Source organism: Neovison vison, chromosome 3 (genome assembly GCF_020171115.1).
Source record: "Neovison vison isolate M4711 chromosome 3, ASM_NN_V1, whole genome shotgun sequence".
Lineage (NCBI taxonomy): Eukaryota > Metazoa > Chordata > Mammalia > Carnivora > Mustelidae > Neogale > Neogale vison.
The window spans coordinates 36,213,642-36,239,045 of NC_058093.1; the positions used below are offsets into that span (position 1 = coordinate 36,213,642).

The 25,404-nt window shown below is 41.6% G+C and overlaps 1 protein-coding gene across 5 annotated transcripts in view; it reads right to left on the bottom strand.

Annotated features, from left to right (window-relative positions):
* COL4A4 (collagen type IV alpha 4 chain) overlaps positions 1-23,177 on the bottom strand; it is a 111,248-nt gene extending 88,071 nt beyond the window's left edge. For all 5 annotated transcript variants that reach the window (XM_044241727.1, XM_044241726.1, XM_044241728.1 and 2 more), the window contains exons 1-5: positions 23,027-23,177; positions 21,865-21,907; positions 17,738-17,815; positions 1,233-1,367; positions 236-280 (exon numbers count right to left, since the gene is read on the bottom strand). In XM_044241727.1, coding sequence (XP_044097662.1) covers positions 236-280; positions 1,233-1,367; positions 17,738-17,815; positions 21,865-21,907; positions 23,027-23,088 — 363 coding nt within the window. In that variant the 5' untranslated portion in view covers positions 23,089-23,177. The remainder of the gene's footprint in view (positions 1-235; positions 281-1,232; positions 1,368-17,737; positions 17,816-21,864; positions 21,908-23,026) is intronic.
* Between the last annotated feature and the right edge of the window lie 2,227 nt (positions 23,178-25,404).

The window sequence follows — 25,404 nt, forward strand, 5'->3', positions numbered from 1 at the left end:
TGTTTTAGAATGTTTTTCTCTAATCTGTTTGAAAACCTTGCTTTTCAAGTAGTGTTTTGGTCTCAAAGTCATTATACAAAATTGAAATGCAAGCAACCTTCCATGTACTACCAAAAGAAAATAAAGAAGAGTTTGCCAAATAAATGTATATGTAGAGAGATAAAATGTGATTTTAAGGGCTTTGATGATGCTTTTCCCTTTAAAAAAAAAATGGAGAAAATTTAGGGATACTTACAGGTATACCATCCAAACCTGGAAATCCAGGAACACCAGTTGGACCCTAACATCACCAAAAACAAAACAAAAATATAAAAGTTATTAAAGTATTAGATTAACAGATTGATTACTTGAAAACATAATTAATGACTTACTTAAAAAAAAACTCTTAGCAGTCATTGTCACTTGATTTTTTAAAAAGACTTATTTATTTATTTGAGAGAGTTGAGGCAGGCAGAGAGAGAGAATCCCAAGTTGATTCCCCACTAAGTGCAAAGCCCAGCATGGGGCTTGACTGCACAACCCCAGGACCATGACTTGAGCTGAAACCAAGAGTTGGTCGCTTAACCAACTGAGCTATCCAGGAGTCCCTTTTTACATGAATAAAATTAAAAGCCAACATTTAAAAAAAACCTTTTGTACATTTTTTTTAATACTTAGGAAGCCAACTTGGCAGCATCAGTTGAAAGAAAACATTCAATACCCTATATGCCAGAATTTTAACTTCTCAGAATCTGTCTCTTCAAGGGAAATAAACTCTTTACTGTAAACACAGGTCATTTACAGGATTGCTTTTGCACCTGGCATGACACAAAGTTGGGACAGGATCTCAAATTTACATCAACAGGGAATAAGTTATGGTTTTTATCTATATTATGGCATATTGTGCAGTATTTTTGAAAGAATAACTTTAATCTACATAAATTGATATGGAATGATCTCTAAGCCATATGGTTGAGTAAAAAAAGAAAGGCTCAGCATGATAAATACATCATTTAGGTTTTTAGGAAAGCCATGAAAGAATATAACCCTTCACTGGGGACACTCATGTATTTAAATGCATAGAAAAGTCTAGAAAGGCATGCTCCTCTGGGACAGAGTTAGGGAATTAGGGCTGACTACGGAAAAGGAGTTTAGACTTTATTTATTATAAGGTGCTAGTATTTGTGATTATAAAAAAAATCTGGCATAGTAACCCTGGTTGGGAAGAATCTCTCACTTAAGAAGAATCTTACCTTATCACCTTTGTCACCTGGCGCTCCAGGAAGACCACTGTCACCTCTCATCCCTTTCTCTCCTGGAATTCCAATGGGTCCTGGCATTCCCAGGTGTCCAATAGGACCTTGTGGCCCCGGAGGTCCTGGCTGACCCTAAGAAGAAAGATTAAAAAGGCAGAGGGTTGGCTGTTTCTTATGTCTTCTAACACAAACATGCTCACTTGGCTGACAGAAGACAAGAAAATTAGAGTTTGAGTAGAATTCTAGTCATAAAAACATAAATAATCTATTAATTACAAAAATAAGGAACATCAACATTGTCCTTTTCAATCTGAATTTAAGGCACACAATAAGTGGAATTAGTCCATGTGTACACACACACACACACACACACACACACGAACTGGTTGTAGTTCTCCTAATATTTTCATTCTGTCAATGACATTTATAAATCTTGAGCTGTTTAGCAAAACAAGGAACTTGCAAAGGCAAGGGAAAAAAAATCAAAGCATCACTACCATTATGTTAGTGACACAAATCAAGAGTGGAGAAATCTGCCAGATCTTTTTGAAAAGTTCATATGGCGAATGATTTTTCTGCTCTTTTAGTGGAAAATGTTTCCTTTTTTTAATTACTTTTATCTTGTATTTATTTCTTAATTGGGAAGTAGACTCCACATGTCAATTTGTACTGGTGCAATCTGACTTTCCATGAATGAAAGGGTCACCTCTTATTTTAGGTAAAGAAGTTTCATGAACTCAGCTCTCCCCCTGAACCCACAGTGGGTACATTTCCAGTACAAACATGAGAAACTCTCTGCTCCCTTGTCATCTGTCCTCCATTGCATTTAGACGGGCTAATGCACCAAATGGACATTGAGTCATTGCCCACAAGAAGCAGCACTGAGTCTCATAGCTCTCTCTATTCTGCAGTAGGGAAGACTGGTCTCAGAGGAGCATACTCTCTGGGCCCCCCATGATTTGCTCCCTTCTCTGTCCCAGACTCCCTTCTTTCTCTCTACAGTCTGTACATTCATGATTCCCGCTAGGACTGAAATTTTAAGTATCATGGGTCTGAACAGCACCACTTCTATGTCTCAGCACAGACCTCTCTAACTTCCAGATGGCTGACCATATCCACCTGCCTCCTTGACATCTTCTTGGATATAATGGTACCTCTAACTTAAAAAAAAAAAAGATCCAAAATGGAATTCTTGATTTTCTTCTGAAATTTAATCTGTCAATCTTCCTGAACTACTCTTTTCATCCAGCCAGAGTCCTGGAGTCATCTTGTTATTCTTCTTTCTGCTACACCTACATTGAATCTATGATCAATTACTACCATTTCATTTCCAAAACAGATCTGGAACTCATCTCTTCACAGTCCCCCTTACTGCCACCCTGGTGCAGGCCAGCATCAGGACTATTGCTTTTGGCTCCTAAATTGCTCTCTAGTTTCCTCTTCCCCTCCCCTAGGCTTCTCTCCACAGGACAACCCACGTGACAATGGAACAGACATCAGACCATGGCACTGCCCCACATTTTAAAACCTTTCCTGTCCTTCCCACTGCAGGTAAAGTAAACCTCAAGCTCCCTCTCAACCTTCCAAGGTGTGGTCTTGGATTCACCTGTACCCCACATTCACTACTTGCCAGCCAGCCCTGGGAGCGCTTCCTTGGCTTGGCTTTCCCTCTGGACTGCTCCTTCTCTAGATTTCCACTTGACTTAGATCTCCTCTCTATTGCCACCTGCTTAGCGGATTTCCCTGATCCCTGGCTTCTCCCCCGACTCCATGAGGTAGGATCGCCAATCCAGTGCCACCCTCATTGGCCTCTCCATTTTATTCTCTGCATCTTTAGCATTTCCTATTTTTCAGTTACCTGCTCATCAGTTGGTTGGCTCTCCAGTTAGATATTAGCGCTACGAGGACAAGGGTATTTGCTCACTAGTTAAGTCTTCCCTCTACCATCTATCCCAGATTTTGGCTCAGGAAATCCCTTCTAAATGAATATGGGATAGATGGACTGTCAGTGACTATGGTCCCAGGCCTGTGGTCCAGCCTGACCACCAGCCACTTTGGACACACCCTACCTGGATCCAGTGTGGTTAGGAAAGTGATTTTTGAACTTTGAAAAAGGCAATTCTATCAACTATCATCTTTGTGACATATAAAATGATATTAAACATTCAAACTTACTCATTTTTCATAAAATAATCAAAGTATGAGAATAGTGAGGCTACCTGAATGAACTTAAGAATCTAAAATCAGGGGTGCCTCGGTGGCTCAGTGGGTTAAAGCCTCTTCCTTCAGCTCAAGGTCATGATCCCAGAATCCTGGGATCAAACCCCACATCGAGCTCTCTGCTCGGCAGCGAGCCTGCTTCCTTCTCTCTCTCTGCCTGCCTTTCTGCCTATTTGTGATCTCTGTCTATCATATAAATGAATAAATTCCTTTAAAAAAAAAGAATCTAAAATCAGAGTTTCTAAATGATACTTCTAGCTTTGGCATTCAATCTCTGTCTATAAGTTAATTAGGGCAGAAGGTATCTTAGATTCATATGTTGTTTGTTTGTTTGTTTAATAGCTCACTTTGCAATCTGAAGACAACACCCTTACATTAGATTTTTTTTTAAAAAAAGCTTTATAATGAGAAGTTTACAATAAGGTTTCCACCGATGCAAAGTGATTTATCTGCACAGCACATGGCACTGTGGTGTCTAAGGTATTCAACTGTGTTGTCTAACATGCTTCAGAGCCCATGCTATAGTTTACCAATTTGAAACCACTCTTGGTATTCATTTAAAGTCAGGATGTTCACCAGTAAATTTACAAAGGTACATTTCTTGAGGGATATACAAGAAATAACATTTTGTCATGCCTCAGGAGGAAAAATGCAAGCCAGAGCAATGTTACCATTTACTAACAGCAAATATGACCTTTCTAATAAAGACTAACATTTCTCTTTCACCATAAAGTTACCGACTCAACAAACATTATCAACAACCTTTATCACCTGACTAAACTTCGCAAATCAAAAATCATACTTCATTTGAACTTGCCCTTCTCTTCATGCTTTTTCATCATCATCATAACAGCTACTATTTATTGAGTGTCCATAAAAATACTAAAAGCTTAGAATTTTCAAGGAAGCTTTAATCTATAAATATGTATTATAAAACAGACAACAATAAAATATGAAATGTAATTATACAGGAACAAATCTTTTGGGGGCATTTTGAGGGCATATCAATTTAAATAATTGCACAAACTGTAAACAACAATCTAAAAGAATAAATAATGACTTCAGCCCCCTTTTTTAAAAAACCTATGTTAATTACTCTTACTTGGTAAGATTTCCTGAATATAAGAGTCAGGAAATTAACTGCTTTTTCATTAAGTTTGGGAATTATCTTTTCATCTTACAGGTAATTTACCAAAGAAAACTCCAAATTACCTTTTGTGAATGTTGTACTTTATAATAATGTAACATTTAGAAACAACAAAATATACGTTTAAACATAAAAGGGTAACTGAGAAGGAGACAGTCAATTAACTGCCTATAAATCTCCTTAATGTGTTTCATTCTGGATGCGCAAGACTGGATCTGGTGAGCTAATGGAACTTTAGGGAGAGAAAAAAAAAAAAAAAAGGAGTGGAAATGTTTCCCATGGTGGTAAGAATAATAAGACACTGCTCAGTATATAAATGGGGATGGTTCTCGAAGATGCTTCTATGATAACACCCCTCGCCTATTACAGTGACCGTCTCTTTATCCCTCAACCCCACAACTGCTAACCATGAACTTCTGGAGGGCACAGGCTATGTGTCCAAGATTATGATGATAGGAAGGACAATAAATACTTAATAAAACACGAACAGTGAAATAGTCAATGATTCCACACTGAGGTGAGCAGAGCACAACCTGACATCATGAGCAATGGCCCTAATTGCAACGATATTTGTAACTTCTTCTTGAGATAAAACACAGTGATGTTATACCATCATTTCAACCATATTAAATGGCAAATATAACCCCTACTTTATAGGTGGAAAAACTAGCATAAAGTATTAAATGCTTACTTATTTACAGCCATAGGGGAAGACTGTGGTTTGTTTTACTTTTAGCCTTGTTTTTATTTTTCACATTAATAGGTAATTCATTACAGGATAAATTTTTTAAAGAAATACACTAAACCTCGTATCACAGTATTAAATCTGTCAGAAAGCTGCTCATGAAATTTTTCCAAACACCAGTCTTTGAAATAGTCATAGCTAGTTCATCTAATTTGAGTAAATAATTTATCCACAGCAATGTAGAGGATAATTCTAATCTCATTAAACTATTTCATATTTTAAAAAGGGCTCAGTTTAAAAAAAACCATAAAGTACAAGTAAATATTTGAGCTCACTCATATATAAGGTTATAATGGAATTAACTTCAGGATGAACAGAACATAAATAACAAGCCCGTAAGCAATGTTTCTATAACTAGAGGATCATTAAATAATCAAAAGAATTTTGCATCTTAAAAAAAGAATTTTAAAGAAATATTTTCCTCCTAACCACGTGCCCTTCACCCAAGAACAACAATATGATATGCAGTGGGATTGCTACACTGGATTCAGGCTAGCAAAAAGGAAAAAAGAAATGCCCCATGGAATGACTGACTGGCTTTCAGATGTAGTTTCCCTGATGTATCTACTGATCTTTCTTTTATTTTTTTATTTTTTTAATTTTTTTTCCCAATTTATTTATTTTCAGTGATCTTTCTTTCTTAATTTCTTAATTTTTTTTCTTAATTTTCCTTCCTTCCTTTCCCTTTCCTTTTTTTAAATTCTTTTTTCTTTTTCTTTCTTTCTTTTCTTTTTTTTTTTTTTTTAATACTGTGTGCACAGAAATGCCTTTGTAGCTTATGACTTTCAGTGAGAGACAGTAAAATCAATAAAGATTCCCTGAATCCAGAAATGACCGTTGTCTTGCCCGCTGAGGAACCTGCGGAATGCCCTGTGATGCCACAGGTCATCTTCTTCGTCCTTGCTGATGGCGTGTCACCGGACTTGCCCTACGTGCCTCTCTCCTGAGGCTGCCAGGAGCAGCAGGCTCCCGGGCCAGCTGTTCAAAGAATGGACAAAGGTGATCGGAGTAGACAGAGTCACCCAGCCCTCTGCGGCCAGGGCATTCCTTTAGGATTCTCTCACCTGTGAATCATCTCTGCCAGGCATGGCTCTTAAGCAGGGTGAAGACCAAATCATTATGATTTCACAACTTGGTAGAACAGATCAATAGATGAGAGAATATGTACATTTTTAAAAACCAAAATCTTCCAACTCAGCCTTTTGGGCTGCCACTGATGTGCTTGCTCCCAGGAAGCAAACCGTTTGGGGAATGACAAAAATCTAAGAAACTTGTCATTTGAGGTTAGCAGTATGAGGTTTGGGAGAAATAATGACAGAGAGACAACTACAAGCCCATATACACTCACACTTCGTCTGCAACAGCTTTCTGTTCCTTCCCAACCAGAAGCTGAATCAGTGCAAAGAAGTACAAACGTATGTTTGTTTGTTCATTCATTAGTGAATGAACAAATGACTATGAAAGATGTTTTTATTACACTAATTACATACACATTTCCAAATCACCCTCAGTCTCTATGACCATGACAGTGATCATCAAAGTGTCCTGGAAAGGAAGGAATTTGTTTATGGAGTCTGGTCCTGTGCCTGTTACTCTCCAGATCTTGCTTCATTTAATCCATCCACCAACACCGAGAAATGTGAATTAGTATCCCCAGGTAGATTAGAAAAGTCTATTTAGGGGTATAACTTACTCAGACACCCATGCCTAGTAGGCTTGCTTCGTACGTGCATCAGTCAGTTGCTCCCCAAAGTGCTCCTCTTCCCACACCTCAGACTGGCACAGTGGGGGGTCCCTCCACCAACCCCCACTCACACCACACCACACCTGCAGTGACATGTCCATTGCCTCCAGCCTCGGCTTATTTTTAAACTTAAAAGAAAATTATCCCAATGTACTCTATATTCTTTTGTAAAGTTTCTTTAGGAAACAGCAATCTTCATCAAATTAACTAAAGGCCTCTATTTTTGTCATTCTCAGATCCTGCCAATCTCAAAACTGTTTTCTAGACCCTTCTTGAACCTTCCTCCCTCACACTCCTCACGTGAGAAGCCAAGCACATCACTCCCAAACTAGCTTCCCTGCCCCCCTCTTCCCAGACCCAACAGATGGCAATTTTTTCCTTCCGTCTATAAGCTCACCACATGGCTGTCAGCTTTCCCGCACTCTCCATGTCCACCCTGTGGCCAAGGCCACCCTAATCTCTTTGACTTAAATCTCATGTGTCTTACTGTCATCCCCCTGCAGAGACTCCCTGTCCTGGTCTTGTCATCTCGCATGGGCTACCCAAGCACCAGCCTCCCTCCCTTCCTTCACCCTGGGCTTCCACACACTTCTACAGACAACTGTCAACTCCTCTGCAGTCTTCTCTTGCCCCTGTCACTGTTTTCATCACCCACTACAATGGGGACAGTCTGCCCTTCACCCCCCCACCCAGTCTAACCTACTGCCTGTCACTTCCACACCTACACCTTCTGCTCCAATCACATGCATGCCTCCCATTTGCCTGAAGCAATGGCAGCCTTTCTCCATCTGTAGCTCAGATTCAACCTTCCTCCAACCCAAACCATCATGGTGGTGGTGGCAGGGAAGACACTTGTTCTAGGCACCAACACAGCACTGTGCATTCATCTCATGGAATCCTTACATCCGTAAAGCAGAAAGCCACCCTACAGCTACTTTTCTGCTTCCCAAATGACATAACCGAGGCTCAGAGAGACAGAGACCACTTGATTATCGCCTAGGGAAACAAAGATTCGAACTCAGGTCCTCAAACTTCAATTGTTTCTGCTCTGCTCTTTTCACTCCAGTTCTGATCAATCTCACTGTTGCATAAACCCTTCTGCCCACCCTAAAATAGCACCTAAAAAGACTCATCACCTATTTTTCATTATTGTTTCATGCATGTTAGTTTAAGGAATATGTGCTTGGGATGATGTCTTCCAGAGAGCTTTTGGGGGCCAGGGGTGTGTGTACGTTTTATTACCGCTCCAGAACCATGGCCGCTGTCTGGCACGGTGTACATTCTAAACACGAACTCAGGAAATAGTGAAAGGATTAAGACATTCTGATTCAAACACACCATTCAGCGCCAACCGTCCTGCCTTTTCCAAGCTTGGCTGTAATTCAAAGAGTGATCCACTAGGTGACACTAGAGCATCACCTAAAGCCTCAAACAGGCCTCCGTGAGGAACAGAGCTCTTTCATTAAGCGTCGCCAGGTCTCCCCCTATAATGGGAGAAAGTGCTGGATATCATGAAGGGTTATGACAATAAACAACGAAAAGGTGTTATTCAAGGATTACAGTCCAAGGAGACTGGACTGTGGTGGCAGAGTGTCTTCTTGTACCTTCGGATCACCTCACTAGCTAATGGGAGGATAAACTGGTCCATTTGGCCTGGGGTAGCACTGACTTGGGATTCCCAGTCGTGTTCTTGAGAGGCTGCATGGTCCGGTGGAAGGAACCCTGCTCTGAGAACCAGAAGATAGGCCTTTGCTGCTGAGCAATAAGTAAATCACCTCTTGAACCTGGTTATTGAAGAGTGCCTTCCCCATCTTTAAAAACGGCAGAAGAGCAGTCCGGCATACCTCTGCTGTGGGAACTGAATGAGACAGTGTGGGAAGCTCCCAGTGGCCTCCCTGAGGGGCTGGAACCAGCTGACCCCTGCTCTGTTTTCTCAGTATCCCTGCACCTTGTCCCCTCCGTGTTTTCTCCTGTGTCCTCTGTGCCCACGCCCTTCCTCCTGCTGCAGAGAAGCCCCTTGGAGCTCCACAGGGCTGCCCTGGTCTCTTCTCACTTTCTTTTGGGCAAACTTGACCTTTTCCATGGAGTTAATGGCGTCTAATGCTGAACAACCAACCCCTCAACTTCCCTCCCTAGCCCCAACTTCTCTGTGGAGCCCTGACCATATTCAACTGACCTCCAGCTCTACAAATCCAAAATGGGACTTGTAGATCATGCCCCGCAACGTGCTCCTTGGTCATACAGCACTCCTGGTACAGCTGTTCGCCCCTCGCCTGCCTACCTCCACTGTCCTCCTCGTTCCTATCCGTTCTGCCTCCCAAATATCCCTGCCACCCATCTGCTTCCCCCACCACTTCATGCACTCCCTTGTTAAGCAACCTCACCTCCCATCTGGGACAAAAACCGGACAGGTTTTCCCTAACACTGCCCCCCGTCCCCCATGTACACTCCTGTATTTTCCAAACAGCAGCAGGAATGATCTCTTTACAACACATATCCAACACGCTTCCACACTCCTCAAAATCCTTCAGAGCCTTCCTTGTTACCTGGAAAGAGCCTGTGCCTGCTTTCCCCCCTGCACCTCATATCCCTTCCTCCCTCACCTACTACGGCCAAAGCTTCCCGGCTCCTTATGATTCCTCAAACACGCCAGCCTGTCTCCTTCTCCCTTCAGGACCGAACAGAGGCTGTTCTCTCAGCCCAGACACTTGCAGTGGGTTGAATGGTGTCCACAAGAAGATATGTCCACATCTTAATCCCTATGTTTGTGGAAAGCCCGTGAGATGGCAAATGAGGTGCTGGCATTAAGGACCTTAAGAGGAGAAGCTGGTCCTGGATTATCTGACGGGTCCTGGGACACAGAGGAAGATTCGTCACAGATACACAGAGGAGAAGGCGGTGCAGTGTGCAGACAGAGGTTGGAGGGGCAGGGAGGAATGCTGATAGTCGCCATGGAAGCTGGAAGAGGCAGTGGATGGAGCCTCCCTTCTTGCCTGTGGAGGGAGTACGGCAATGGCAGCACCTTGCCTGTGCCCTTCTGGCTCAAGAACTTGTGAGAAGATACATTTCTCTGGTTTTAAGCCACCAAGCATGTGGTAATTTGTTGTGTCTGCCCTAGGGGCTGACAGGACATGGTGCCAGGCCATCACTAGATGACCTCTGATTCCACTATCTCCGCCTCAACCCCCCGCCCCACCCACTCTCCCAGGGAGAGATCCTTGCTTTCTGTCTGTTCTTACCCTGATGCCCCCCAAGTTCCCAACAGTGCCTGGCACTCCTCGGGCACCCAGAAATAATGGCCAAACGTGCATCTTGGTCCCTTCTGCTGGTCTCTGAGTTCCAGGCCACAAGGACCTTTACTTACTCATTAAAGCCTCGTGATGACAGGTACAGGGCAAATGCTCAAGGACTATGAATGAATGGGATGAATGAACGGCTATCTGCTGAATGAATTGCAGATGAGCTCCCAGGACACAGGAATGAAAAAAATTAGCACGTTGGAGACATAGCTGTTTCCCCCGGGGATTTCTTGGCAATTTATTGAAAATAGTATTTGAAAGGAGAAATCTACTTTAACTTTCTTTGTAATTCAGCATTTTAATTAATTTAGTCAGATGTTACCCTTGCCCTAGAGAAGTTTTCTAGAGCTACAAATACTGTTTCCCGTTTTCCTGTGGGGACTATGGCCTGCTTTGGGAAGCACCTGTATTGCTGGCCCTTATTTCTCACCACCAACAAGACTGTCTCCCCTTTGGCAATGACCTTGATCCTCTCAAGTTCAGCGTAGTCCCCACATTTGCTGAGCTCTGCTGCCGCCTGGCCTCAGCTCATGCTGGGTCGCAGAGCTCAGCAGTCTTCGTTGCTATGGAATTGAACTCCACATGCGGAGGCCAAAGGCTCTGCTGCAAATCACTGGCCATTTAATAAGGTGACTGATCAGGGCAGATACGCCAAAACCTACCTTCACAACCACACCGCCACTAGGACTCCCTGGTGAGCTTCGGCACACCTGGCCTGTTTGGAAAAACAACATGTTCTACCACATAATAGCCAAATACAAGCTAGTTTTCTCTCCTGCCTTCTAGCACAAATGCTAGATTTAGAGAGAGAGAGCTCTGTCAGCATACTGAAAGCCGTGTTAGTTAGTTGAAGTCATTCCTGTATATGGACACAAGCTGCTACTGTAACTTCTACCACTATGATCATTAATAGACCAAATAGTATAAAATGATAGACCTGTATCCTCAATCTCCCCACTTGGTTTCCCACGCCCTGCTCAGAAATACTCCCTCCAGCCTCTGCAACTGAAGATCTATTCTGTTCGTTTCTGCAAATTTTTCATTCTTCAGAAATCAAGGTTACTATTCCTGACAGGGGAACATTTAACAAGCAAAGCCAAAGTCATAAACAGCTGGTGAGCTAAATTGTACTGGGGAATTTGTTCTGTAGACACTATATTTTCTCCAGTTCTGGGTCCTGATGCCTTTCTGTGACAAATGCACTATATGTAGCTCCCTAAGGTCCCCGAGGCCAATATCCCTTCCTGGGGCCCCTCCCTTGAGTTATCTGCTGTCCCCTCAAAGCCCCTGAGACTTCCATCAGGCCCGGCTTCATTTCTCAGAGAATTCTCCAACAGAGACAACATGAGCTAGGGAGTGCGTTCTTGGAAGAGAAAGATCAAATTTGTCAGTTGTCATTGGAATTGGCCTACACCAAAATATAGCATAAGTGAGTTATGGGAACTTTGGGATCTAATACTAATTGCTCTGTACCATTTATCAGGCTATAGTGTACTAGAATACAGCTGTGTGAGGGAAAAAGATAGAGCTCTAGAACTTTGTGTGCAAATAATTTCACAATGAAAAATGTTAATAATTAAAATCCCCCAAGCAAATTCCATTTTTATCATCGAATGCAGGCTCTTAGGAGTGTGTGGGACAAATGAATGAGATTGTGGGGAAAAATACTTGTACATTTTCTGTGATTTAAAATTCCCATAGGAAACACTGATTTGCTAATGTGTGATTTTAGCTTTCAAACTGCAAAAACTAAGACAGGTCTTGAGTTTTAAGCTCTTTGACCCCTTGTATAAAAACCACCAAACTATAAAGTTCTTACTATAACAGTTAACAGTTCAACAGATGCTAGACTCCCTTGAACAAAAGACAGTATGGATATATATTTTATTCTGGAAAAAGCTGTAGAAAGAGTCTTTAGTATCCTTCTAGTTACTAAAGTGGAACTTGTAAAAGGTCCCATCCTATTCTGTAAAGACACATAATTTCCCCTGCAAGGAGGCAGCCATCAAAAATGTGAAGATTCCTCTGCTGAAATTAGTAAAGAAAACCTTAAAATTTTCCCAATGCCACCTCATTCATGTCCTTAAAGAGGGACTACCATGAAGTTAGGGGAGATGTTAGGGCATTGTCGCAAAATATTTTGGAAGCCAATTATATAGCTGTTACATGTAAAAGGCCACACCCACATCACAGAACCTGAGGCTGTTAGGGCTGGGAGGGACAGGATCAGCCCCACAGGACAAACACTTATTTCCCAGCTGAGACTCTGAACCCCAAAGAAGAAGCCATAGACATTCCAGTCTCCCACCCTCCACCTGGAGCTCTTTCCAGGATGGTCCTGAGCCCTTAAAGGGCTGTTGGCTGCCATTGCTTCAGGCACTTATTTCTGGCCCTTCCTGAAACCACAAGGGAATTTGAATTTACATGAGATTATGCATTTAGTAACAGGCTTAAAGATGCACGTGTGTAGGTGTGGGGAGGATTGGGGTGAGGGGCTCCCTGCTAATTCTGATCTCCCCCCCTTCAGATATGGTAGGTGTCCCTGCAGGCATGCTCTAGCACAGCATGGCTACCCACCCAGGCTCCCGATCCTGCCCAGGCTGGAGTCAGGTTTTAACGTATTTGATTTATGACTAACTGCCTTAATGTGCCATGTAACGTTATCATCTCAAAGCAGTATGAGAAACTGACCCCCAGTTCCTAAGGGGTGAAACACAAGTAAGCAGCTTCAATTCTAGGGTGTCCACTGGGGTCCAGGAGTCAACATCAACACTGTGTGTGTGTCCATATGAGCACCTTGAAGGAGGGAGAGGAGGGGGTGCTTATGATCTCAGCAAGAGGGTCAAGGGCATCCATGCTCACACCCAAACAGAGCTGCAGGTCGTAACAGTGAGGGAAGGGAAGGCGGGGTCCCCACCAGGGGCATCGGCACTGGCTGGGGGGAGTTGGAGGGGAGTTGGAGGGGATGCCTTGGGAGGGCTGGGGTCTCCACAGAGCTCCTCTGGGGAGGGCAGGAAAGACAGAGGCTGAGTGCAAGTGGGAAACATTCCAGAAAGGGGTAGGCAGGTGAGAAGGTTCAGATTATGCTCAAGGGAGTGAGTGGCTCAACAGATGCAGCTGGGCTGGGGTCGGGCGGGGCGGGGTGGGGCAGGGGGCGAAAGGAAAGCAGCAGGGACGGCTGCTGGAAAAACACGGGTGAAGCTAGACTAGGGGCCTCCACAGTCCATGGTTGCAGCTGAACTTCACTTTGTCAGAACTGTCAGTCCTTGGTTCCCTGACCCAGATACGCCCCAGCTCCACCTCAAACTCTCACGTGGGTCCCCGGTTCCAGCCCTAACCCCTGGTCTTTCCAGGGCATGGGGCCGGGCCTGGCTTCCCAGCAGTTGCTCCAGACGCAGCAGTTCTGATCGGGGCTTAAACTACTCACTCTGGCATTCACCCCGAAAAGGGGAATAATTTCCTTCTGAGGAATGCCTGGCTGTGCCACTCACAGGCTCTGCCCCCTTAGGCGGCTCCTCAACCCTGGGAAACGGGGTCTATTCCTGTTTCTCTAGCCCCCCTTGAGCTGTCACCACAGCCCAGAGATGGTATGTGAGTTGGCTGACTGCTGAGCCCTTGGGAGCCCTCTCGCCCATACCACCTCCCAGTTATGCGCCAGCCGAGCTCCCAGACTCCCAGCTGGGAACCGCCGCCAGCAACTCACAGCCTGCACGAGGGGGCCGTCTAGCTGGAAAGGGCAGAGGTGGAGCGGTGTGTATTCTGCTCTCCCTGACCACCCAGGAACGGGGACACGGACGGCCGAGTGCAGCCCGTCCCGTCAGCCCTCGCAACCCCTGGCCCCGGACACTGCGTTATGGGACGTCAGGTGCAGTGCTGGTGACTGCCGAACATCCCAGGAAACACAAGAGAAAGGACTAATGGTGGGAATACAAGGAAACCGAGGCTCGGGTGCCCTGCGCTCACAAAGTTAGGACAAAGGTCTGGTGTTTGAATCTGAGCGTCGTCATCTCCTCGTGATTGTCCAACGCTGCAACTGAAGTCAGCTACCAGGGTTGTTCTCCCGCCTCTTCCACACACTAGCAATTGGAAATTCAGGTGCTTTGCAGGGAAACATGAAACTATGTGTCAAAGCAGCCTCACAGAGCTGTGGCAGCGATCGATGGATCGAGCAGGGTTTCCCAACCTCAGCACAGTGGGCGTTTGGAGATGGGTACATTTGGGGTAGGGGCTGGCCCTGTGTGGCAGGTGCTGAGCACCATCCTGGGGCCTGTACCCACTAGATACCAGTAGCGCCCCCTGACCCAGCTGTGATAACCAAACAAGTCTCTCTAGACATCACTAAATGTCCCCACTAAAAATAACTCTCAGCCTCATTTAAATCAGAGCTTTATCTAAGCAACTGTTCCTCTTTGTTTTCTGGTGCCCCTGTCCCCTCCCTCTCCTAAACCTGATCGATCCATTTTTCTTGGGTCTCAAACTCAAAGGGTCTTAATATTTAGATGCACTGGTTTCTTTTTCTTCTCATTTACATTTTCATATGTTTTTATTAAAAAATTTTCACATGAAATCCAGGGTTCCCCCATCCCCAAATAACGTGTACGTTTATGTAAAAGAGGCTTAAGTACTTCCTAGTTTGCTAGCTTTAGACATCCTTAGTTTTTAAAAAGAATTTTTTATTGAGCTATGATTGACATATAGCATTATGTTAGTTTCAGGTATAGAGCATCAAAATCTGATACATGCGTTATTGCAAAATGATCACCATGACGCATTTCCTTAGCATCTCTCCTCACACAGCTACTGTTTTTTTTCTTTTCCCCTTGGGATGAGAACTTTTAAGATCTACTCTCAGCAACTTTCAAATATACAAAACAGTATTTTGAACTATAGTCACCATGCTCTACAGTATTTTCCCAGGACTTATTTATTTTAAAACTAGAAGTTTGCCCCTTTTGTTTTTAAATGATATCATGGGGCAACTTTGGAAAAGCTCAAGATAAATTCTGAGCACCAAAGCTTGGGAAGTACTAAAAAAAACAATGCGTCTTGAACAGAAAGGGACTTGCCAGAGCAGAAGCTCAATAGGGTGGCAGCTTTCAGGGACAGAGCCGAACAGAGAAGCCTCTGACATATTGCCCATGTATTGTGTGCGGATAGAGTGAAGCTGTGGGGAAAATATAAGGTCCCTTCTCTTAGGAGATGTTTTGCATCCTTGTAGACTGATCTTAACTGAATTGTGCTTTTTGAGTGTCATGCTCTATAGGATTGATATGGACACGTTCCAACAGAACCATTGCTCTGACTCAAAAAAACTGAAGTTTCTGAAGCATGCACTTTTCTTATAAGATTGTGGGAGTATTTTAAATCAAAAGAATTGTTTGATCTAATGCTCCAGCACAAATGAGTTAGTGGGCGGCCAACTGCTGCTGTCAGAATATAAGGGAGGAAGTCCATAAATGTTCAAATGACCTGAAACACAGTAGCTAAGAGGCCTATTGTGCATGGCAGGATAGAGAATCTTGCACAGTCACCCGGGGGGCCATCCCAGGTGGACTTGATCAAGACACTAAACCTCTCTAAGCTTTGATCTTCTGCATGGTAAGATGATAAGAGAGTTGTCATGAGGAGCCAGAGAGCCATCCCAGGTGGACTTGATCAAGACACTAAACCTCTCTAAGCTTTGATCTTCTGCATGGTAAGATGATAAGAGAGTTGTCATGAGGAGCCAGAGAGCTGAAGAACTTTCAGAACACAGAACAGTGCCTGGCACAGGAGAAGCAGCTATCACTTCAACTTCAACTATAGAATTCTATTCCATGTGATCTCAATAGATGTTATCCAAAAAACAGTCTTGTAGTCAAATGTCCAGATATACCACTTTAAGTAAGATTAAACAACCTTTCTTCCCCCCCCTCACTGCAGTACTTCTCAGAGCCTTTAAAATGTTGATATGCAGCCTGAGTTTCAAGATGGTGGTGTCCAAGTATGGACCATTTGACACGAGGACCCTTTTTGCATAAGGCAGTTCACAAGATTAGAAAACACTGGGTGAATCACAGCTTGCATTTCCAAGCATGACACATAGTGTAATATAATTGGGATCTCTTTTTTTTTTTCAATTTATTTATTTTCAGAAAAACAGTATTCATTATTTTTTCACCACACCCAGTGCTCCATGCAAGCCGTGCCCTCTATAATACCCACCACCTGGTACCCCAACCTCCCACCACCCCCGCCACTTCAAACCCCTCAGATTGTTTTTCAGAGCCCATAGTCTCTCATGGTTCATCTCCCCTTCCAATTTACCCAAATTCCCTTCTCCTCTCTAATGCCCCTTGTCCTCCATGCTATTTGTTATGCTCCACAAATAAGTGATACCATATGATAATTGACTCTCTCTGCTTGACTTATTTCACTTAGCATAATCTCTTCCAGTCCTGTCCATGTTGCTACAAAAGCTGGGTATTCATCCTTTCTGATGGAGGCATAATACTCCATAGTGTATATGGACCACATCTTCCTTATCCATTCATCCGTTGAAGGGCATCTTGGTTCTTTCCATAGTTTGGCGACCGTGGCTATTGCTGCTATAAACATTGGGGTACAGATGGCCCTTCTTTTCACGACATCTGTGTCTTTGGGGTAAATACCCAGAGTGCAATTGCAGGGTCATAGGGAAGCTCTATGACACCTATTCTCCTGAAGTTGTTTCAAAAAATTGAAGCAGAAGGAAAACTTCCAGACTCTTTCTATGAAGCCAGCATTACCCTGATCCCCAAACCAGGCAAGGACCCTACCAAAAAGGAGAATTTTAGACCAATATCACTGATGAATATGGATGCTAAGATTCTCAACAAGATCCTAGCCAACAGGATCCAACAGCACATTAAAAAGATTATCCACCATGATCAGGTGGGATTCATCCCTGGGCTACAAGGATGGTTCAACATTCGCAAATCAATCAATGTGATACAACAAATTAATAATTGGGATCTCTTATCAGGATATACAGAACTTTAATTGTGAAACCTATCAACACTGACAATTACCAGAACATGCTAAGAATCTGCGACTCCTTAGTATGAAGCATTCACAAAACCTCAAATTCCAGTATGCTGTCCATGTGGGTCTTTTTCAAAAATGTTAATATGGTAGGGACACCTAATAAGAGATCTACCCTTGCCGCAAATTTTTAAGTGAATATTATATTACTGTTGGTTGTAGGAAGATGTTGTACAGCAGATCTCTAGAGTGTACTCACCTTACACAACTGAAACTTTACGCCCTTTGATTAGCAACTCCCCATCTCTCCGTCCCACCAACCATGCGTATTTTTACATCACTTACCCGAGACCCTTTTTCAGGAAAGCACTGGCACACTGCGCAATCTCTTCCTCCGCAAGGACCCACAAACTTCTTTCCACTCTGGAAAGTGAAGCATCTGGTTTAGTAAAGCAGTATTCTTCACTTAGCTAGGTACCCGTTGTATACATTATAACAAACACCTTGCTTTCCCTAACCCATGAGAATTCCACAGTATACTTTGACCTTTGGATCTGTGAAAAGAAAAGGCTAATGTTGATATATAAAAAGGCAAAGAAATTACACTGTGGCTTGATAAGAGGGAAGATGATTATGCGAACAAAATAAAAGTTCATGTGAGCAAGCATTAAAAAGAAAAAAAAAAAAGCCTGCTTCTGAACCCACTTTTCACTGGCCAAAATCTTCTGTAATGTCTCTCTCCTAGCAAGATATCACTTACTAAGTTGTGCATAATTTTAGAGTATAAGTTATATGGTTAGGAAAACTGTAAGCACACAATGGTGTCTCACTTAGATTATAAGTTGGCCGCTTTTTAGGACACGCTTGCTTCCCCTCCAAGAACGCTGAGTCCTTCCTGGTCACTGCTGTAGTCAGCTGTGGACTTCACGTGACAACTGTTTCCTGCAAGTTGCTGAAACTCCAAGAAGGTTCTTCTAATGTGTCTCTCAACCAGAAAGCTCTTAAATTTGAATCATTTGGGCACTTTCTCCACTTCTCCCTAACTTCCCTCCAAAATTTTCATTAAAGAGTTACTCCACACTCACATATTTTCTTAATGTTCATGCTTCCTCCAAACACACACACACACACACACACACACACATCCTTTGGGAAGAATCAGCTCCTTGTTCTCACAAATCCTCATTGTCTATATCCAGAGTCATCTGTCACTTCGGTACAAAAGCATAATCCCAGAGTAACTGTTTCCATAAATTGACCCCTTAACAACAGAACAGCCACCATGAGGCACCTGCGTTGACAATGGACACTGAGCATTCCTTCAGAGCCTGGGGCTGTGGGTTGGGAGGGAATAGTGACAAAAGCAGCTCCAGATGATAGGAGCTGAGAGTGTGGATAGGAAAATCAGAAGGGCACCAGGGATAAACTTCCCCTAGTTCATCATCTTGCTGGTCCAGCCCTCACTGCAACTCTTATGTATTAACCATACATTTCTATGATTGATAGATCTTTTACACTCAAGGCTATAAATTTAAGCTTTTATGTCAAAGTACGGCGGGGAACATTAAAACATTTGAACCAATAGTTATAGTTCTGATGGAGAGACCTCTATACATACATACACACCTATGTGCATAAGCATATATGTAAATACATCTGAGTAGTGTACATAGGAATATATACATACACATGTGTATATGAATATGTGTATGGGAGGGAAAAGAGTCTATCCAAAATGCATTTTTTTCAATCACACAATTTAGACCTCTTTTTTATGGGAAAATACGCTCAGAGGCAATCCAAAAAAAAATAAAAAAAAACTTTAAATTGAGCATTAATAAAAAGGACATTATTATAAACAAAACTCCTTAGGGTCATTGAAAGTATATAAGAATGTAAACCTTGACAAGAGTTAAGTTAAAGAATGTATTTGAAGTTTCAGAAATATATACCTCTTGAGGGTTGAGTCACATTGTTATCTATGAATGCAGAACCATCAAGTTCAAAACTCTGATAAGGTGAAAAAAAAAATGAAATAGCCCAGGTCCAGGACAGCATGAAAACACTTAAAATAACTAGTCTGAACACTTGGGTTCACTTAAGGTTGGGATTCATTACTATGTGTTCAGTGAGATATCAAAACAACCAGAAAAAGAAGGTTGGCTGATTAGCTGGCTTGATAATAAAGGCAAGTTTGTTCTCTTATTGTTTGTTTGTTTTGGCTTTTTTTTTTTTTAATTTAACTGTGTGCCAAGCATCACAGAGATGTTTGTAGCAAAATTACATTTCAGGAAATAATCATTTTAAAATAAATTAGATAAGTTAGCAGATTCTAGTAAAGAAAAAGAAATAGTTGCATATAAAGCTTTGATTAGTACTGATAAGAGAAAAGGCAAGAGATAATTTCAGTCTCTGAAGTTCTTCTACGTTACATGTTTCCCAATAAATGCCACCTTAAAAGGGGGAGGCATTTGTAAAAGAAGAAGCTGCATCTCCAAAACAGGTCATGTCAACCCATTTGAAAAAGATAAAGACCATACCCCGGACAAGGCAACATTCAATGTATAAACCATATTCACCAGGAACACACTGGCATTCTCAAAAACTAATGTTCCTCCTCAAAAAGGAAAATGGAAAATTTCCTATCCATTTTATCTCAGATATTTTTAAACAAATTTATCTTGAATAAAAGGTTTAAGAAGTTATTAATTTCCAGATTAATAACCAGTCCTACATTTCTGCCTCTATTTTTTTCTTTTTTTAAAAAACAACATTTGCACAAAATTAAAAGTTCAAATAGGGCAAAAGGATAATGGAAGAAGAAATCTTCTTTTCCAACTCAGGGGAGTCAGACAGCTGTTCTCACTCAGGGTCTGGATAGTTTAAAGCATGTTCATGCCATGATCACATACACACACACGCACAAACATATGTGCACACAAGTAAACATACACGTACATATGTACACATGTAACACACATGCAGACATACACATGCACACACAAACCCACGTGTACACCCAGGCATATGTACGTACACACAGATGCATTCTTTGGCCACTTTGGTCTTGTTTTATTTTAACCCAAAGGGTGTATTTCTCTGTACCTTTCTGTTTTCTTAATCAGACATCTTCAAAATCATTCCAGTTTAACAGAACCCCTCTCCATCGCATGAAGTACCATAGCTAGTTTAACCAGACCTTCTTGATGGGTGTTTAGCTATCTCACGTCTCTTGTTACTGAACGCTCCTGTGAAGCCAGTATTCTTGGGCATTTTCTTTATGCCCAAGTCAGTATAAATATATATGACAAATTCCAAAAAGGAAAATACCTGTGTTCAACAGGATTATACATTTGCAATTCGAATGGATAATGCCAAGTTGCCTTCCATAGCTACTGCATTGATTTACATTACCACCTTTCAAACCCAACTACAGTATAGGCTACTTCTGGGGCAAAATCTCTAAAACCTCTGTACAGCACAACCCACTAGGAGGGTCCAGGCTAGAACAGTCTGGTTCAAGAATTTTATTCACTCATACGGAGCATAAGAAACAAAGGAAGTGAAATTTAAGACTCTGTAGACTCTTACAATAGGGAAAAAATAATGTAATGGAGAAATAAACATGGAGAAATCAGGTAAAAAAAAATCCAGATATAATTTTCTGGAAATAAACATGGAGAAATCAGGTAAAAAAAAAATCCAGATATAATTTTCAGTGGGTTTCCATTCATTATTTCAGATGAGGCTCTCAAATGCGTGTGAACTATGACTGCCTGGGGAGAGCTGCTGATTCCCTGACGCCTGTGCTTTCTGTTCCTGAGTGGTAGGAAAAGAACACCAGAAGGCAACTTCCTATTTTGACTGGCTTTGAAAAGACCTATGTTATTAACTTAAATAATCACAGAAATTAGATTGGATAAATCCAAGCTAGAGAGGATGGACAAATGGAGATGTGCTCTATAGTGACTGAACCCATGCAGCTGTCTCAAGGTCTACCGCCTGGTCCATGGTGTGATTTCCCAGAAACACCTGGGGTGGGGTTTAGTAATTCTGATTCCTCAGTGAGGAAGCAGAAGAAAGAGATCTTATTACAGAATATTCTAGGCTTCTCTTTCTCCAGAGTCAAAATGTTCACATTTAATCTTATATTTCTTGATTTAATCTTGAAGTGACCCAGCTGCTTCCTGCCCCTCTCCTACAACAACAATAACAACAAAACAAAACAAAAAATAAAAAAAAAACAAACCAGATTTTAACAAAAGATTATGTCATAAAATAAAGAAATCTCCAATACGTGGGCAATTATTTGCTAAGTAGTCTTGACTGTAAAATAGAGAAGAAACCTCAGAGTTCACCTAGTCCAACCCTTCACTTTGCAGATGAGAAAACTAAGTCCCACTGAGTGAGTTGTTTGAAACAAAAAGATTTATAATGAGAGTAATGCATGCAATTAGAGTTAATGTACTTACCCCATATACATGTTGTACAGAAAAGAGGATGAACATAAGTGACCTATGAAATAGCAAAAAAGGAGATTAATTTAAACTGTTCATTTTCATGCAAAACAAACCAAACAGAGAAAGAACAAAGGAATAAATCCCAGAAAGCTTCTTTTTATTTCTAATAGGCAGCTGTCATCTGTGACAAGATAAATGTTATCCTCTCTCTGGCTGTCATCATTATCTTCCCTCTTGCTAATCAGTCAAGAAGTACTCACAGCCGTTTAGTGGGGTCCCCACTGGGTCTGAGGCCCTGGGGATACCCTGAAGGTGAGACCCAGATAAGTAGCTGAGAAAAGGGGGGCAACTCTTTGAATGAAATGCAGAGGAGTGAAGGAAGGAGGCAGCTTTGTTCAGAGACAGTGCAAAGACCAGTGTACCCTGGATGACATTAAGTGGAACCAACTGGAAGGAGGGAGGAGGGAAGAAAACCTATCTGGACTGGGGAGATGGTTTGGAAGGGAAGGAAAATAATATGAACCAGTTAGGGAAGAGTTAAGTAGTTCAGATGGTCTCCTCCATCTTCAGAACCAGCAATGGCTGTCTATCCCTCTGGCCTCTGCTTCCATTGTCCCATCTCTTTTGCCTCTCACTCCCCTTCCCCCTCTTTCACTTCTAAGGACCCTTGTGATTACACTGGGTCCATCCAGAATAATCTCCCCAAGGTCCGATGATGAGCAAGCTTAATGTCATCCACAAGCATATTCCCTGTTGCCCTGTGACAGAACACATTGTCAGGATCCACGGACTAGGATGCGGACCTCCTCAGGGGCTGTTATCCTGCCTACCATACTAGTGAAGTGCCCTCTAGTATCCCTGCTAATTAGAGGGCCCCTCCTGCACTGGACATCAGGAAAGTTTTTACTATTTGAACCTAGTAAGAGAGCACCAATCTACAGCCTTTAGATGAGTGTCTTTCCCATTGGAGATGATGTGGTGTGATTCAGGGAGAGCAGAGAGAATTGGTGTTTAATAAAAATGAATCACACACAAAAAAGCAGGCATAATGCATAGATTTCTGGAAAAATTTGGCTTTTTGACACACGAAACATTCAGACGATTCATAACTATAAAACCAACGGTTAGGAGAAATTATTGAATTAAAGCAAGTCATCGCACTAAGGACACTTACCAGGGATCTGTGGCCAAGGGTTTGATCCACCTGAATGAGCACCTTACTGACGCCATGTGCATGGGTTACTTCAAGTCTTGGTACTTAAAAAAAACTCTGTCAGGTTTCTCTTCTCTTCCAGAAGACTCTGACTTTTAAGTGAGGTTCTGTCCTGGGTTTAAAGTTTGGATATGTTATATATAAAACAAGGTGTAATTACATATAAAAAAGGGTGTAAGACACAACATTTTAAATATAAAGATACCTTTTAAAATACAACATGCATTATAATGTTGAAAACAATGACTTTCATCATTCATAGTAATGGAAATATTTTCTAAAAGGGGAATGCAATTTTTTTGATGAGACTCTTAGTGATGATTAAACAAATAACTATCAATTTCATTCTTAGAAATGAAGGTAATTTCCAGTTATTTATGTCATAAATATATTTTTGAGAAGTGAAAAAAAGTGTATGTAATGCTTGTATAAAAAATTATTGCTTCATTTTGTTAAGCGGCATTTTCTACTACATAACATTTGTCCTTGAAAATCCAAGTTAAAATTCCCTTGAGTGAGTTTTTGTTTCGTTTGGTTTCATTTTGTTTTTTCACCTTTGAAATTAGGAAAGTGACCGTTTAGTATAGAAAGAAATACTTCGCACACAACAGCAAATATGTATAAAATTATTTTTGTGTAAAATGGTACAATTTCTATGGAAAACATTTTGGCAGTTCCTCAAACAGTTAAACACAGAATTATCATATGATCTAACAATTCCATTCCTATGTATACACCATGAGAACTGACACTATGTTCATGCATAAATGTGTACATAAACATTCAGAGTAGCCAGAAAGTGCAAACAACCTGCACATCCATCAGCTGATGAATGGGCAAGCAGAATGTGCTACATTGGTTTTGGCGATAAAAAGGAATGAAGTACTGATACATAGATGAACATTGAAAACATTATATTAAGTGAAGAAAGTCACATATTATATAATATCAAAAAGCCCAGAATAGGCAAATCCATGGAGACAGAAAATAGAGCAGTAATTGTCAGGGGTTGGAGGAGAAGAGAACTGGAAGGTCCAGGGTTTCTTCCTGAGGTGATGGAATGTTCTGGAATTAGTGGTGTTCGTTGTGCAACATTATGAATACTCTAAAAACCACTGAGTTATAAACTTTAAAAGAGTTCAAACAGTGAATTTTATTTTGTGAACTTTATCTCAATTAAAAAAAATATTTTTACTCCAAGCCTCTTTATCTTTGATAAAAGATCTCTGGCTTAAAGGAATGTCTTGAAATTGGAAGTGTCTTGAAATTGAAATACCTCATCTTAAAAACTCTGGCTTCTCTGAAGACCTGTACCAATGAGAATTGGGTAGAGAGAGGAAAACTGGGAGTATTTACCAGTATTTACCAGTATTTATGGGAGACTAGTTCTCCACGTAGGTGGGAGAACAACATTCCATGATACAGTTTGAAAATCAAGTAGGAGAAGAATCCACTGAGTGCCCAAATCATTTCCCATCCCCAAATCCATCATTTTAAATACTTTTTGAAGCTGCATTCTGGGAGCAAGTCTCAATAAAACAAATTATTGATTTGGAAGGAATACACAAATTGGCTTGAATCATTCAAAAGGTACTCAATATTTTAAACAAATAGAAGTCAAAAATTAAAGAAAACAGGGGCATTTGCTTTTAACCTCCAGACAGACACATGATACAATTAATCTCCAAATATATTGTGATAAAGGGTGTAAAAAGGGATTTTATTAAAACATAGTGTTGTGGTGGTCACTTTCAGAACAAGAACGCCAAATCAGGGCCCTAACATTTAGGAGTTTCTCAATACAATTTGTAATTGGATGGCTGGCCAGTTGGGTACACAGGTGGATGGACAGATGGACCAATCCACAGAAATCTAACTAGTGTCTTGGGAGTGGAAGGACCTTGCTGATTGGGAGTGCCATTGCAGCCTCATCACTGTGCACTTAGTAAGCCCTGTGACGATGGGGATTTTGTCTTTTTCTATTCACAGTTATCTCTAGTGCCATAATAGTGCTTGGAACATAGTTAGACATATATATTTTTTTCATTCATTGGATGAGAATTTACAGAAGATACTTTAGGACCTTTTGAATGTGAATCAAATATATTTAATAGAGGATATAAGATAAGGCCAACTTTGTATACACATGGGGTGAGGGAGAAAAGGAGAAAGAGGGTGATGGAAAGAGGGATCATACAGCCTTGGGGGAAGTGGATGGGGAGGAAGATAATGATGCTGATTACATCAGGGACCCTCTGCTAAGAGGGCTGTGCACATTGAGTCACTTACTTCACCACAGTTTAGTAAGAAATGTATTGGTTCTGTTGTAAAAGAAAATC